Source organism: Aotus nancymaae, unplaced genomic scaffold (genome assembly GCF_030222135.1).
Source record: "Aotus nancymaae isolate 86718 unplaced genomic scaffold, 86718_ANA_hifiasm-v0.15.2.pri h1tg000089l, whole genome shotgun sequence".
NCBI lineage: Eukaryota > Metazoa > Chordata > Mammalia > Primates > Aotidae > Aotus > Aotus nancymaae.
Window position 1 is genome coordinate 236,876 of NW_026988504.1, and position 12,164 is coordinate 249,039.

Genomic DNA, 12,164 nt, shown 5'->3' on the forward strand with positions numbered 1-12,164 from the left:
CTGCATCCGCTTGGTGCCTGCAGCTCCCCAGGCCTGGACCCGGCTGCAGAGGCAGCTGCCTGAGAAAAGACGGTGCAGGGGCTGCAGGGCTGGGTGCAGCGGGGGGGGTACCCCCCTCCACAGGCCGGCCCTCCCAGGGCGAACAGGGAGCCAGGTGCGAGGCAGGGCCTGGACGGACGGCAGCCAGGGGCCTCTCAAACGCACAGGACGCACGGCCAGTGCCCCCCTCAGCTCCGAGCTCACTTAAGCTCACAACCTTAATAGAATTCCACCCATTTGTCCAGGGGGACACCGGGACTCGGGAAGCAGGGAGAGCACAGCCCCCACTAGACAGTGTGAGCCCAGAGTTACAGATGCTCAGTTCCAGGAGGAACCTGAGATACAAACGTGGATCTGTGTGGAATTCCTGCCATTTAGGTCACTGTGCAGCCACCACAAGCACGTGAGGCCGGACGCAGCTGGGGGTGGGGAGAGGGTGCGGTTGGGTTGCAGCCCCGACCTGATCACAGAGCAGGACGATGAACAGCAGGGGAGGGCCTGATATTAGCTGACTTCTCCGATCAAAATGACCGGATAATCCAAACCAGCAGTGCACACCTGGTGTCTCCCTGTGAAATTCGCTTAAGCATCTGGGAAAGTTCGAGTTATTTCAGTAACAGAATCTGTATCTAGCTGGATGTGGTGGAAGCACAGCACAGGTGTTTGCTGCAGGCTCCGACTCACTGGCACTCACGCAGGTGCCCCTCCCTCGGTCCGTCGGCAGTTCCAGGAACCAACCTCTGCCGGCCGCCGCCCCACACCGTGCACAGCAAAGCCACGCAGCCACGGAGCTCCTTCCAGAACCAAGCAGATAAACAGCAGGATGTTAGGAGCCGGTGAGCGGGGAGAGCAGGGAGTGACCTCCCTGTGTGGGGTCTCCGAGCCGTGTGGCTGTGGGCCATGTGGCGACAGGGCTGGAACCGCCCGGACACGGAGCCTGCCCCGGAGTCCACGCCTGCTGTCCCTCTTGCCTGTGTGAAGAGGCCGAGGCCTTGCTTCTCCAGGAGCGTGGCCGGAGCCCCCCACACCCCGTCCTCAGGAACCTTCTCCCTCCTTAAGCTGCTGTCCTGCCGCCTCCTCCTGGCGCCGCTGCAACCGGCTCCCGTGGTCACTGGACTTACCAGCCACGGGGAGTTGGCAGCGGACAACAAGACCCTGTCCCGGCCCCAGCAGAGCAGTCAGTTTAGAGAGACAGTGCCGGGGACCACTTAGCAGAAGGACCTCCTGCAAAAGGGACGGGCAGGGTGCCGGGACGGCCCCCAGGCACAGAGAGTAAAGGGCGTCCACGCGGTGCTGGAGCTTCAGACGGGGGCTGCCCCGTTGCCTTTCCTAGCTTAGGACCACTCGGGCGAGATGGGCCCGGAGCCAGGTGCTGGGAGGTAGGAGTTGGTCGGGGTACCCGGGCCCTGGCAGCTGTGAGGGCAGGGCCCAGCGCCGACCATGTGCTGGATGCCATCTGAACTGTGCAAGGGCCTGAGATTTTACTCTTAGGCTAACAAGCTGACCCGCTTGTTTCGTGGGTGCTGGCAGGAGACACCAGACTGCTGGGGTCAGAGGCAGAGGATCTTAACACTCATGGCAAAAGCAGAGCCGGAGAGCCAGCACATTTGAGCGGGTTCCCAAGCCCCTTCCGCAGCGGCGACGTGCAGGGCTCGGATGGATGCTGCACACATGAGGGGCTGCCCGCAGGAGGGGCCCTCAGCTCTGGGAACCCACTGCTGACCAGCAGGCAGAAAGCGTGCCAGCTCCTTGTTCCAGAGAAGGCAGCGGTCACCGTGCACACATCCCTGAGAAGTGGCCTCCGGGAACAGCTGCTGAGCTTTGTATTCCTGGCCCAGCAAGGTGGGTGGGAGCAAGAGATCACGGAGGAGCATCGCCCAGGAAACTCTGGGGAAGCCTTGACACAGCCTCAGACCGTGGGATTCAGGGAAGCAGCTGGGGGCCGGGTCCTGGCCCTCCCCGGCACGGAATACCATACCCACCGTGGGGTTCCAGGTGGCTGCTGGTGCAGTTCCTGTAAGCGGGTGGGGGTCCTACCTACCTTTAGAGCCCCGGTGGCCTGGCCGTGGGCTGTGGGCTGATGGCTCCTCCCAGGGTGACCGCTGGGCTCCCCTCCCTGCCTTCCCCATGCTCTTGCTCCCTCCCTGCCCCAGAGCCCAGCCCTGGTGCCCCTGCCTTCCCCCAGCCCCACACACCCACCTCAGGTGGGGGCCATTCACCCCGGGCCTTCTGCCCAATGATGCTGAGAGTGTCTGTGCTGAGCCTTCATCAGGAAAATGGGTGAAAGACATTAAGAGGGGTCAGGAGGTTTCTGGGTGTCCTTCTGGTGGAGGGCCAGGTGAGCCCCCGGGTTCTCTGAGGCTGCAGTGGTCAGCCCTGTCCCCGTCTTTAACAGAGCGGTTAGCTCCCTGCACACCAGAAAGGTGATGGTGACACACAGGAGCCCCGTCCACAGAGGTGCAAAGATATTCGTGGGTGGAGACGCAGCTGATTCCCACCAGCGGAAGAGAGAATCCCAAGGGGACGTCAGGGGCACGACGGGGCCTCGCAGAGTGCCCCGGAACACCGGCTTCCAGCTTATCCTCAGCATTCTCAGGCACCGGCTGATCCCAGCGCTTCCTCCCACGTGTGAAAAATGCCGGGCGTGTCTCGCGGTTGTGAGTTCCGTAAATGTACGCTTGTGACCCACACGAGACGCCTTCCTGCTCCTGTTGAGGAGGCGCGTCTCTATCCGAACACGGAACGTCGTTCGGCACAGGCCTCTCCCGTCCGGGTCGGCCTGCTAAGGAGCACGAGGGCGCCCCGCCCCGCCCCCTTGCTGTCCGCGGGCACCTTCCATCCCCGGAGATTGTCTCAGGACTTGCAGAGCTGTGGGCTGAGGTCACCTCCGAATCCGCCTGGAGTGCTGGGTGTGCAGCCGGGCAGCTCCCGCGTGGGGGCCGCGCCCCAGAGGTGACGCCGCAGTTCCACTGCCCGTCTCCTCCCCCTGCCACCCGACAGCCGGCTCCCGAGTCGGCCCGTCCCACCCTCTGGGCCCCAACTCCGATTCCTGCAGGGCGGCCTCCGCAGTGAAAACAGCCTCAGGCTCGGGACACCTGTGGAATCCTGCGATCACCACCCCAGACGCAGGGGAGTAAACGCCCCAAGGGGCAGCCCCAGCTGACAAGCAGCAGAGACCCCTCAGGTGGAGGACTCTCCAGGCTCACGGAGGTGCAGGGTCCAGCCCTCGACGCGGACCCCTCAGCAGAGCTCGCTGGTCCCGGCCGCCTCCGGCCTCCTCTCCGGCCCCTGCCCCAGCCTCCGTGTGCAGCCCCTGACTCAGCCTCTGCGTTCTGGGCTGGGGCGGGCGGGGGACTGAAGGCAAATGTTCTCTGTGGTTCTTTACGCTCATCTAGAATCCACAGCAAACACCTGCCCCGCTGATCGTGTCTTGTCACAGGAACCTCATCCCCTCCTGCAGGCCCTGGTTCAGGTCAGTCGTGGAGCAGGGGCTTTAACGAGATGCCGTTTGCAGTGCTTGGAAGTTAGGAAGTGCTAGGCCACTCCTCCTCGCTGCGGAGTGCCCGATGGTGCGGATTGCTGGAGCCAACACTGCCTGTCTGCTGCCTTGTGCGAGGCGCTGGGTCGGGACTTGGTCCCTCCAAGGGGCCATAGGGGGCCGTCCCTTCCCTCTGACACGTAACAGGATTTCGGGGGGCAGCATGCCATCACCTCGGCTTCTCTGTCCAGGCTCTGCAGTTCACAGGCTTCACTTTCCTTCAGGACCAGCCCGTGGCCCATGAGCTCCAGTCCGGGACACCCACCCCGTGGCTCAGAATCATTCCCGAGTCTGCTACAGAGTTTCCCTGTCAATCAGAACCCCCAAAGGTCTGAACCAGGAACGTGTGCTGCTGAAAAACGGAACTCGTGAGACCACATCCGAGGTTGGCCTACTGTGCTAGAGACGACTTTCTCATTCATCTCTTTGTAGATTACTTTTTTAAAAAGCATGGGCGGAACTCCTTAATGAGTCATTAAATCCACAGGGTGAGTCATGGTCAGCCTTTAAAAACACCAGACGGGTAGAAGAGATGACCTCAGTGCGCCCTCCTGAGCAGCCGGGCTGCCCTCACCGGCAGCTGTATTAACGGGGTGCTGCGGCCGCCACGTGCAGAGGGGTCTCCTACAGTCCCCAGCGATCTGGACCCTCAGACAGCACCTGCTGCCTCTGGGAGGTCGACCGGTTCTGTGCCCTCGGGAGACTCGGAAAGGACACACGGAGGTCGTGGAGGGCAGGCTGTCGCAGGAACCCGTCTGGCTCTTGTCTAAAGCTCGAACTCAGCCGTCACTAACTGCACTGACGGCAGAGTCATTCTTACTGGGGACAGTGTCCCCCGAGGCTAACACGTTCGTGCGGACCACGGGGAACGTCTGCCTCCCACACCCGCAGTGAGAGCGGCTGCGGTGTTCCTCGATTCAGAAACCCGGTGTCTTGGTCCACGTGTGCCGCTATAACAAAATACCTTAGACCTTGTAATTTATAAACAAAAGAAATTTATAGCTCACAGTTCTGGAGGCTGAGCAGTCCAGCTTTGGTGTTTGGTGAGGGCCTGTTCCCCGAGATGGCACCTTCTATGCATCCTCACGTGGAGGAAGGGGCAAAAGGGCTCCCTCCAGTCTCTCAGGTGTCAACATATGGTTTGGGGGTCACACGTTGAGACCACCGCACCTACTCCAGGCCCCTGGCAGTTGGTACCGAGTCCTCTGAATATAGCCAGTATTCGCCGAAACCTTTTGCATAAGCAACAATCAAAAGTAAAGAAAACTGGCTCTGTGCAACGCCCTCACTTGTAATCCCAGCAGTCTGCGAGGCCAACAGCTCGAGACCAGTCTGGGCAGCAGCGAAACCCCATCTCTACAAAAATAAAACAAAATAAATAAATACAACTGCCCGCTCAGCGAACCCAGAGACGTGGAGGGCTTCGTCACCTGCTCTGCAGGCGCGCCTGCGACACCGTTCATCTGTCATCACCACCTCACCCCCCTGTGAATGAAGACCACACGAGCTCAGCTCAGCAAGCTCTGAGGCCTCAGGACCCCTTCCTGTCCCTCTCCAGGGTGGCTGTCAGTCCTTCGATCCAGACCTCTGCTGGCCTCTCCCCAAGGGCCTCCCTACTGTGGGGACAGTGACCTCAGGCCCACCTGCCCTTGGATTTCAGGATCCCACCCCTGCGACCTGCATTTCTGAAATGCACCTTGGCACTTTGCGTGTTTCCAAAAAGGAGATTCTAATCAAATGTGAATTAGGGGGAAGTGAGTGAAAAGTGAATTTCTGGCAGCAGGAAATGTACAGGAAGGAAGGTGGGAGGCACGCCCGGTTCTGGAGGCCACGTGCTGTATGCAGAGACTGTGTGTGACCCCTGACCTCTGGCCCTGACCACCTTCTCAGGAGCTACAGCGCATTCTGGCAGCTACCAAGTCCGTCACAATGACATGATTCCTAGGACCTCGACCTCTGGAGAACATGAGGCCCTTGGAAGCAAATTCTCAGACTGCTTTTGTTGAACTGTAAATCGGGCTGTATTTTTGCTCATCTGACTTAAGCATTTCCACTTGTGAAGCAGGCTTTGCAACTAATGAGGCAATTGATGAAAAAAATCCTACGTGAAGTGACGCTTAGCAGAAGTCTGGCTTTGTTGTAACGGTTGATAGAACGATTTGCATTTAATCTTAGTTTTGGACAGCGAAGGGTTTGTCCAGGAAGGGATGCTTACAGCCGTGCTCGTTAACTGTGAATCAGTCGTTACTTCAGATCAGCTGGAACAAATCCCGAGGGCTTCATCTCTGCGTGCAGGCAGCACGGGGCTAATTGCGGCAGTCCCTTTAATTGACCTCCACAGCGCCCCTGTCCCCAGTCAACCTCCTCCAAGCAGGGAGGCTCCAGAGGCCTCGCAGCCGCCTGGGAGACCCCCTCACGGCAGGCCGTTCCCCCAGCAAGTTCAGAACTGCTGGGGTCACAGGCCTCGCGTTCAGGACTCAAATCCAGAGATACCCGCTCTGCGTTCCTCAAGTACAAGGTTAGAGAGAGATGGGGCCTGGCCTGTGTTCCTGGCAGGGAACCACCTCCGAGTTCCCCCAGAGCCCAGCTGCCTTCTCCGGGTTACCAGCCCTGCAGTTCCCAAGGCTGCATGGGGAGGCGGAAATGAGGGTGAAGGTGGAGGGTACCCGGAGCCACTGGGGTCATGTTTTCACCCTGGGCACTGCTCGTGGGGAGCATCACAGTGGGGTCAGGGCCTCGCCCGGGCCCCCCTCCTCCCGGGGGACCTCACCGTGGGGTCAGGGCCTCGCCTGGGCCCCCCTCCTCCTGGGGGACCTCCTGGTGGGGTCAGGGCCTCACCCGGGCACCCCTCCTCCTGGGGGACCTCACAGTGGGGTCAGGGCCTCGTCCGGGCACCCCTCCTCCTGGGGGACCTCACAGTGGGGTCAGGGCCTCACTCGGGCACCCCTCCTCCTGGGGGAAATCCTGGTGGGGTCAGGGCCTCAACCGGGCACCCCTCCTCCTGGGGGACCTCACAGTGGGGTCAGGGCCTCAGCCGGGCACCCCTCCTCCTGGGGGACCTCCTGGTGGGGTCAGGGCCTCAGCCGGGCACCCCTCCTCCTGGGGGACCTCACAGTGGGGTCAGGGCCTCAGCCGGGCACCCCTCCTCCTGGGGGACCTCCTGGTGGGGTCAGGGCCTCGCCCGGGCACCCCTCCTCCTGGGGGACCTCACAGTGGGGTCAGGGCCTCAGCCGGGCACCCCTCCTCCTGGGGGACCTCACAGTGGGGTCAGGGCCTCGTCCGGGCACCCCTCCTCCTGGGGGACCTCACAGTGGGGTCAGGGCCTCACTCGGGCACCCCTCCTCCTGGGGGACCTCCTGGTGGGGTCAGGGCCTCAACCGGGCACCCCTCCTCCTGGGGGACCTCACAGTGGGGTCAGGGCCTCGCCCGGGCACCCCTCCTCCTGGGGGACCTCCTGGTGGGGTCAGGGCCTCAGCCGGGCACCCCTCCTCCTGGGGGACCTCACAGTGGGGTCAGGGCCTCACCCGGGCACCCCTCCTCCTGGGGGACCTCACAGTGGGGTCAGGGCCTCAGCCGGGGCACCCCTCCTCCTGGGGGACCTCACCGTGGGGTCAGGGCCTCGCCCGGGCACCCCTCCTCCTGGGGGACCTCACAGTGGGGTCAGGGCCTCAGCCGGGCACCCCTCCTCCTGGGGGACCTCACAGTGGGGTCAGGGCCTCGCCCGGGCACCCCTCCCCCTGGGGGATCTCACAGTAGAGTCGGGGCCTCACACCTGGCACCCCCACTCCCAGGAAAGTCCATCCTGGACACCCCTCCTCCTGGGGACACCCCGGCGGGGTCAGGACCTCACTCCCCGCTTCCTGGGGCGGTCGCGTGTCCTGCGCGCCCCGCCGTCCCCACATGGTGTGTCTGAACGGTCCCCCTGCGCTCCCCTCGTCCACCCCGGTGAGGTGGAACAGCCCGGGTGAAACGCGCCAGCCTGTCTGCGGCTTCACAGCAACCTCCGGGCCGCCCCCGCACAGCCCCGCCGTCCCCGCAGCGGCGTCTACAGGGGACCAGAGACAGTGACGCGCGCCCCAGGGGAAGGCGAGAGGCTTCCGCGGCGCGGCCGGGACGAGGCCCCCAGCGGCGACCCGGACGGGGGTGTGGCCCAGGGCGGAAGGCGGAGGCCGCGACCTCAAGGCCCCGCCCTCGCCACGCCCCCGGGCCGCCCACCCCGATGGACGTCGCTCTGCACCAATTGGAGGCTGCCTGGCCTGAGACCCGCCTCCTGGTGCCCCCTGCGCAGGCGCCGTAGGCCAAAGCGGCGCATGCGCGGAGCTGGCGTGGGCGGGGCGTCCAGGGAGCGCAGGCCATGCAGGCCCACGTGGTAGGTGCCGCGCTGGGAGGGGCCCCGCCGCTCGGGTGGGTCCTCGCCCTCCTCATCCCGCCCTCCCGTCCTCTCCGGCTCCGGGGTCTGCGGCCCCGCGCCGCCTCTCTGGCTCGCCTACGGGGTCTCCGCCCTGAGCAGCGCTTAGGCTCCGCGGGCAGCACGGCTGCGCGTGCGGGGGACGCTCGGGACCTGCAGCTCGGGCTGCGCTTCCTGCGCTCCGTCCCGCGGGCGCCGCCTCCTCACCGGCCTTCCGCGTTCTGGTTTTGAAACTTCCGGGCCCGCAGCTCAGGCGGTTGCCTGCTCGCCCTCACCTGGTCGGGGTCGGGTGGACGGCACACCTGCCCTGCACCCCACACACCTGCCCTGCGCACCTGCCCTGCACCCCACACACCTGCCCTGCGCACCTGCCCTGCACCCCACACACCTGCCCTGCGCACCTCACACACCTGCCCTGCGCACCTGCCCTGCACCCCACACACCTGCCCTGCGCACCTGCCCTGCACCCCACACACCTGCCCTGCACCCCACACACCGGCACACCTGCCCTGCCCCTGCGCCCCTGCCCCGCCCTCGCACACCTGTCCCGAGGCTGTACACCTGCCCCGCATCCTACACACGAGCGCCGGCGCACCTGCCCTGCGCCCCACACCCTGCACACTGTCCGCACCCGCACACCCTCCTGCACACCTCCCCATGCCCCGCACACCTGTCCGTGTACCCCACACAACCCCGCGCCCACACACCTGCCTTCACATTCCCGGCGCACTTGCCCGTGCCCCACACACCTGCCTGCACACCTGCCTGCACACCTGCTCCGTGCCCACACACCCCACACACCTGCCTCCACACGCCACACACCTGCCTGCACACCTGCTCCGTGCCCACACACCCCCACACACCTGCCTGCACACCTGCCTGTACACCTGCTCCGTGCCCACACACCCCACACACCTGCCTCCACACTGCACACACCTGCCTGTACACCTGCTCTGTGCCCACACACCCCACACACCTGCCTCCACACTCCACACACCTGCCTACACACCTGCTCTGTGCCCACACACCCCCACACACCTGCCTGCACACCCCACACACCTACCTGCACACCTGCCTGTACACCTGCTCCGTGCCCACACACCTGCCTGTGTGTCCAGTACACTTGCCCCAAACACCTGCCCTAAACTGCCCACAAGCCCAGAACACCTTCCCGTGCGCTGGCAGAGGCTGAGCCGAGGCCCTCCGGGTTCAGACCCAGCCAATAGGCCGGTTCGGTGAACAGCCACAGCGGCGTAGGGTTAGCAGTCGCCCGAAGGCTTAGCATGTTTTCTTTTATGTTCCAGTCTTTTTTCTTGTTTCTTAGCTTTCTTATTCCAGTCCTACCAAAATTGGGGACAGATTAATCAAGCTCTGTCTTTTACAGAAAGATTATATTTTGTAGATCTTGAGAAAAATTATTTCCTTTGAGTAAATCCGAAGTAATGTAAATTTGTGGGTAAGTTAGGAAACTTCTTTTATTCTTGTAAAAATAAGTCCAGGAAGGGAAAGAGTGAGGTTTCATGTGTAAAGAACTTGACTAAATTGTGTTTTCAACACAATTTCAGCTTTTTTGGATATAAATTAAGAGCGAGGACAGACTGTGGTCTCTGAGTGTCTCTCCATATCACTGAATATTGTCGTGTGTACAATGAAGACTCACCCCCTGCCGTCCCCTGTTCCGTTGGTGCTGGGTTTGTTTTACTCCACACCACTTTAGAAATTTTTGTTTTGACCAGCCTGGCCAACATGGTGAAACCCCGTCGCTACTAAAAATACAAAACTTAGCGCCGTGGCGCGTGGCTGTAATCCCAGCTACTCCGGAGCCTGAGGCAGGAGAACTGCTTGAACCGGGACCCGAGAGGTAGAGGTTGCAGTGAGCTGAGATTGTGCCACTGCACTGCAGCCTGGGCTACAGAGCGAGACTCCGTCTCAAAGAAAAAAAAAATTTTTTTCTTTTGGGCTTCATGAGAAAAAGACAGCGCTGGTGCCAAGCCAGCCATCTGACTAAGGGCGGGACACAGGGACAGAGAAATGAACCTCGGGCCTCCCGTTTGCCCGGCTCGCTTCTCTCAACGCCTCCTGCCAGATACTTTGTTACAGCGTTGTTTTTTGTGGGTAAGGGGTTACTTTGTTGCCGGGGCCCTAACTGGTTTGCTGAAATGCTTGTTTTACCCAGAAAATGACCAGCCAGTTATTTTCATGAGGACGTAGGAAGATATCCAGATACCTGTTTCAACCAAAATGATGTTTCCAATCAGTGATTGGAAAACTCATGATTTGCCATTGAATTGGGAAGAATTTTGATGCCTTTCAGTTTTTTCCCCCCTTTCAAAAGCGCATGGAAGGCCAGTTCAGGGAGAGCTAAGCTGTACTAAGCCTTACGCAGTGAAGCACGTTAGGAGCCTGGAGGGAAGGACGGGGCCCTTTTGTCACAGCTTATGTGCGGGTGGTGAAAGGGAAGTGAGTCAGAGCCATGGACAGGGAATTAAGTTCTCACCTTTCTATTAATCCATCTCTTTTGCATTCCAGTCTATTATCCTCCCAGTCCGCAACGCTGAACCATGGCTGGACGAATGTCTGAGGTCTGTTTTGCAGCAGGACTTTGAAGGCACCATGGAGCTCTCTGTTTTCAACGATGCCAGTAAGGTATCTGTGAACTTCCCGTCGGGTGACTTAGCCCAGGGTCAGTGACAGTTGACCGTTCTGAGGGAAGGTTCCTGACCTGCCGGTGTTCCGCTTTCAGGACAAGTCTGGGGCTATCATTGAAAAGTGGAGAGTGAAACTGGAAGATTCTGGGGTCCGCGTGATCGTTGGGGAGCACAATTCTCCTTCTCCCCGAGGCGGTAAGTACACATGCTTAGTTTATTAAACTGTAATTTCCGGTTTCTTATCAACTTACACACTGAAACAGTTTCATGTTGTTCAAATGCTAACAACAAGTATCCTGGTGGTAACCGGGTCTAACACTTATTAAGAAGCTGGTAGAGGCTGGGCGTGGTGGCTCACACCTGTAATCCCAGCACTTTGGGAGGCTAAAGTGGGTGGATCACGTGAGGTCAGGAGTTCAAAACCAACCTGGCCAACATGGTGAAACCCCGTCTCTACCAAAACACACAAAAATTAGCCAGGTGTAGTGGTGTGTGCCTGTAATCCCAGCTATTTGGGAGGCTGAGACACAAGAATTGCTTGAATCCAGGAGGCAGATGTTGCAGTGAGCTGAGGTGGTGCCACTGCACTCCAGCCTGGGTGACAGAGCAAGACTCTGTCCCAAAAATAAATAAATACATAAATAATCTAGTAGACCTAAATTTCTTATTCTTTGATAGAGATTTATTATAGACCTAAATTTCTTATTCTTTGGCAGGGATTTATTACCATGATCTGAATGTGTCCACCCCCACGTTCATACCTGAAACCCCCAAGGTGATGGTATTAGGATGGTATTAGGTGGGGATTTGGGAGGTGATCAGGACGTGAGGCTGGGGCCTCATGAATGGGATTACTGCAAAGAGGCCCCACAGAGCTCCCTCATCTCCCCCCCACCCCAGCTCTGTAAGAATTCGGGGAGAAGGCACCTCTGTGAACCAGAAAATGGCTCTCACCAGACACTGAATCTGCTGAAGTGCTGATCTTAGATTTCCCAGCCTCCAGAACTGTGAGAAGTGCCCGTCTGCCACCCAGTGCGTGGTGTTCTGTGGTGGCAGCCACTCGTCTGCTTCGTCTCTGTAGATCTGCCTCTTCTGGGCGTTTCGTGTCGATGGAGTCGCGTTCCATGTGCTCTTTTGTAACCGGCCGCTTTGCTTTAGCGAGGCGTTTGAGTGTTCCTCTGTGCCGTGGCACGCGTCGGCCCTTCATTCCTTCTCATGGGAGGACGATGCTCGCTTGTGCACACGTACCACGCTTGTGTATCCGCTTGTCAGGCGGGGGACATTGGGTTGTCCACTCTCTCCCACTGCGAATGGTGACAGCATGAACGCTGGTTTCCAAAGCCTTTGGGTACACGCCTTGCTGGAGAGTTTCGGGCTCGTGTTGCGATGCTGTGTTCAGCACACTGAGGAGCTGCAGACTGTTTCCCGTGGCGGATGCGTTTTATGCTCCTGCCAGCAACGTGTGAAAGTTACAATTTCTACATGTCCTCATCAACACTTGCTATTTTCTGGTGGTTGTTTTTTTTTAATT

At 60.1% G+C, this 12,164-nt stretch overlaps 1 protein-coding gene across 8 annotated transcripts in view; it reads left to right on the plus strand.

Moving 5' to 3' along the window:
* Window positions 1-10,519: 10,519 nt before the first annotated feature.
* Window positions 10,520-12,164, plus strand: part of B3GNTL1 (UDP-GlcNAc:betaGal beta-1,3-N-acetylglucosaminyltransferase like 1) — a 62,438-nt gene continuing 60,793 nt past the window's right edge. For 7 of the 8 annotated variants that reach the window (XM_064369227.1, XM_064369228.1, XM_064369229.1 and 4 more), the window contains exons 1-2: window positions 10,520-10,631; window positions 10,729-10,828. In XM_064369227.1, coding sequence (XP_064225297.1) covers window positions 10,599-10,631; window positions 10,729-10,828 — 133 coding nt within the window. In that variant the 5' untranslated portion in view covers window positions 10,520-10,598. The remainder of the gene's footprint in view (window positions 10,632-10,728; window positions 10,829-12,164) is intronic. The other variant, XM_064369232.1, reaches the window with a different exon arrangement.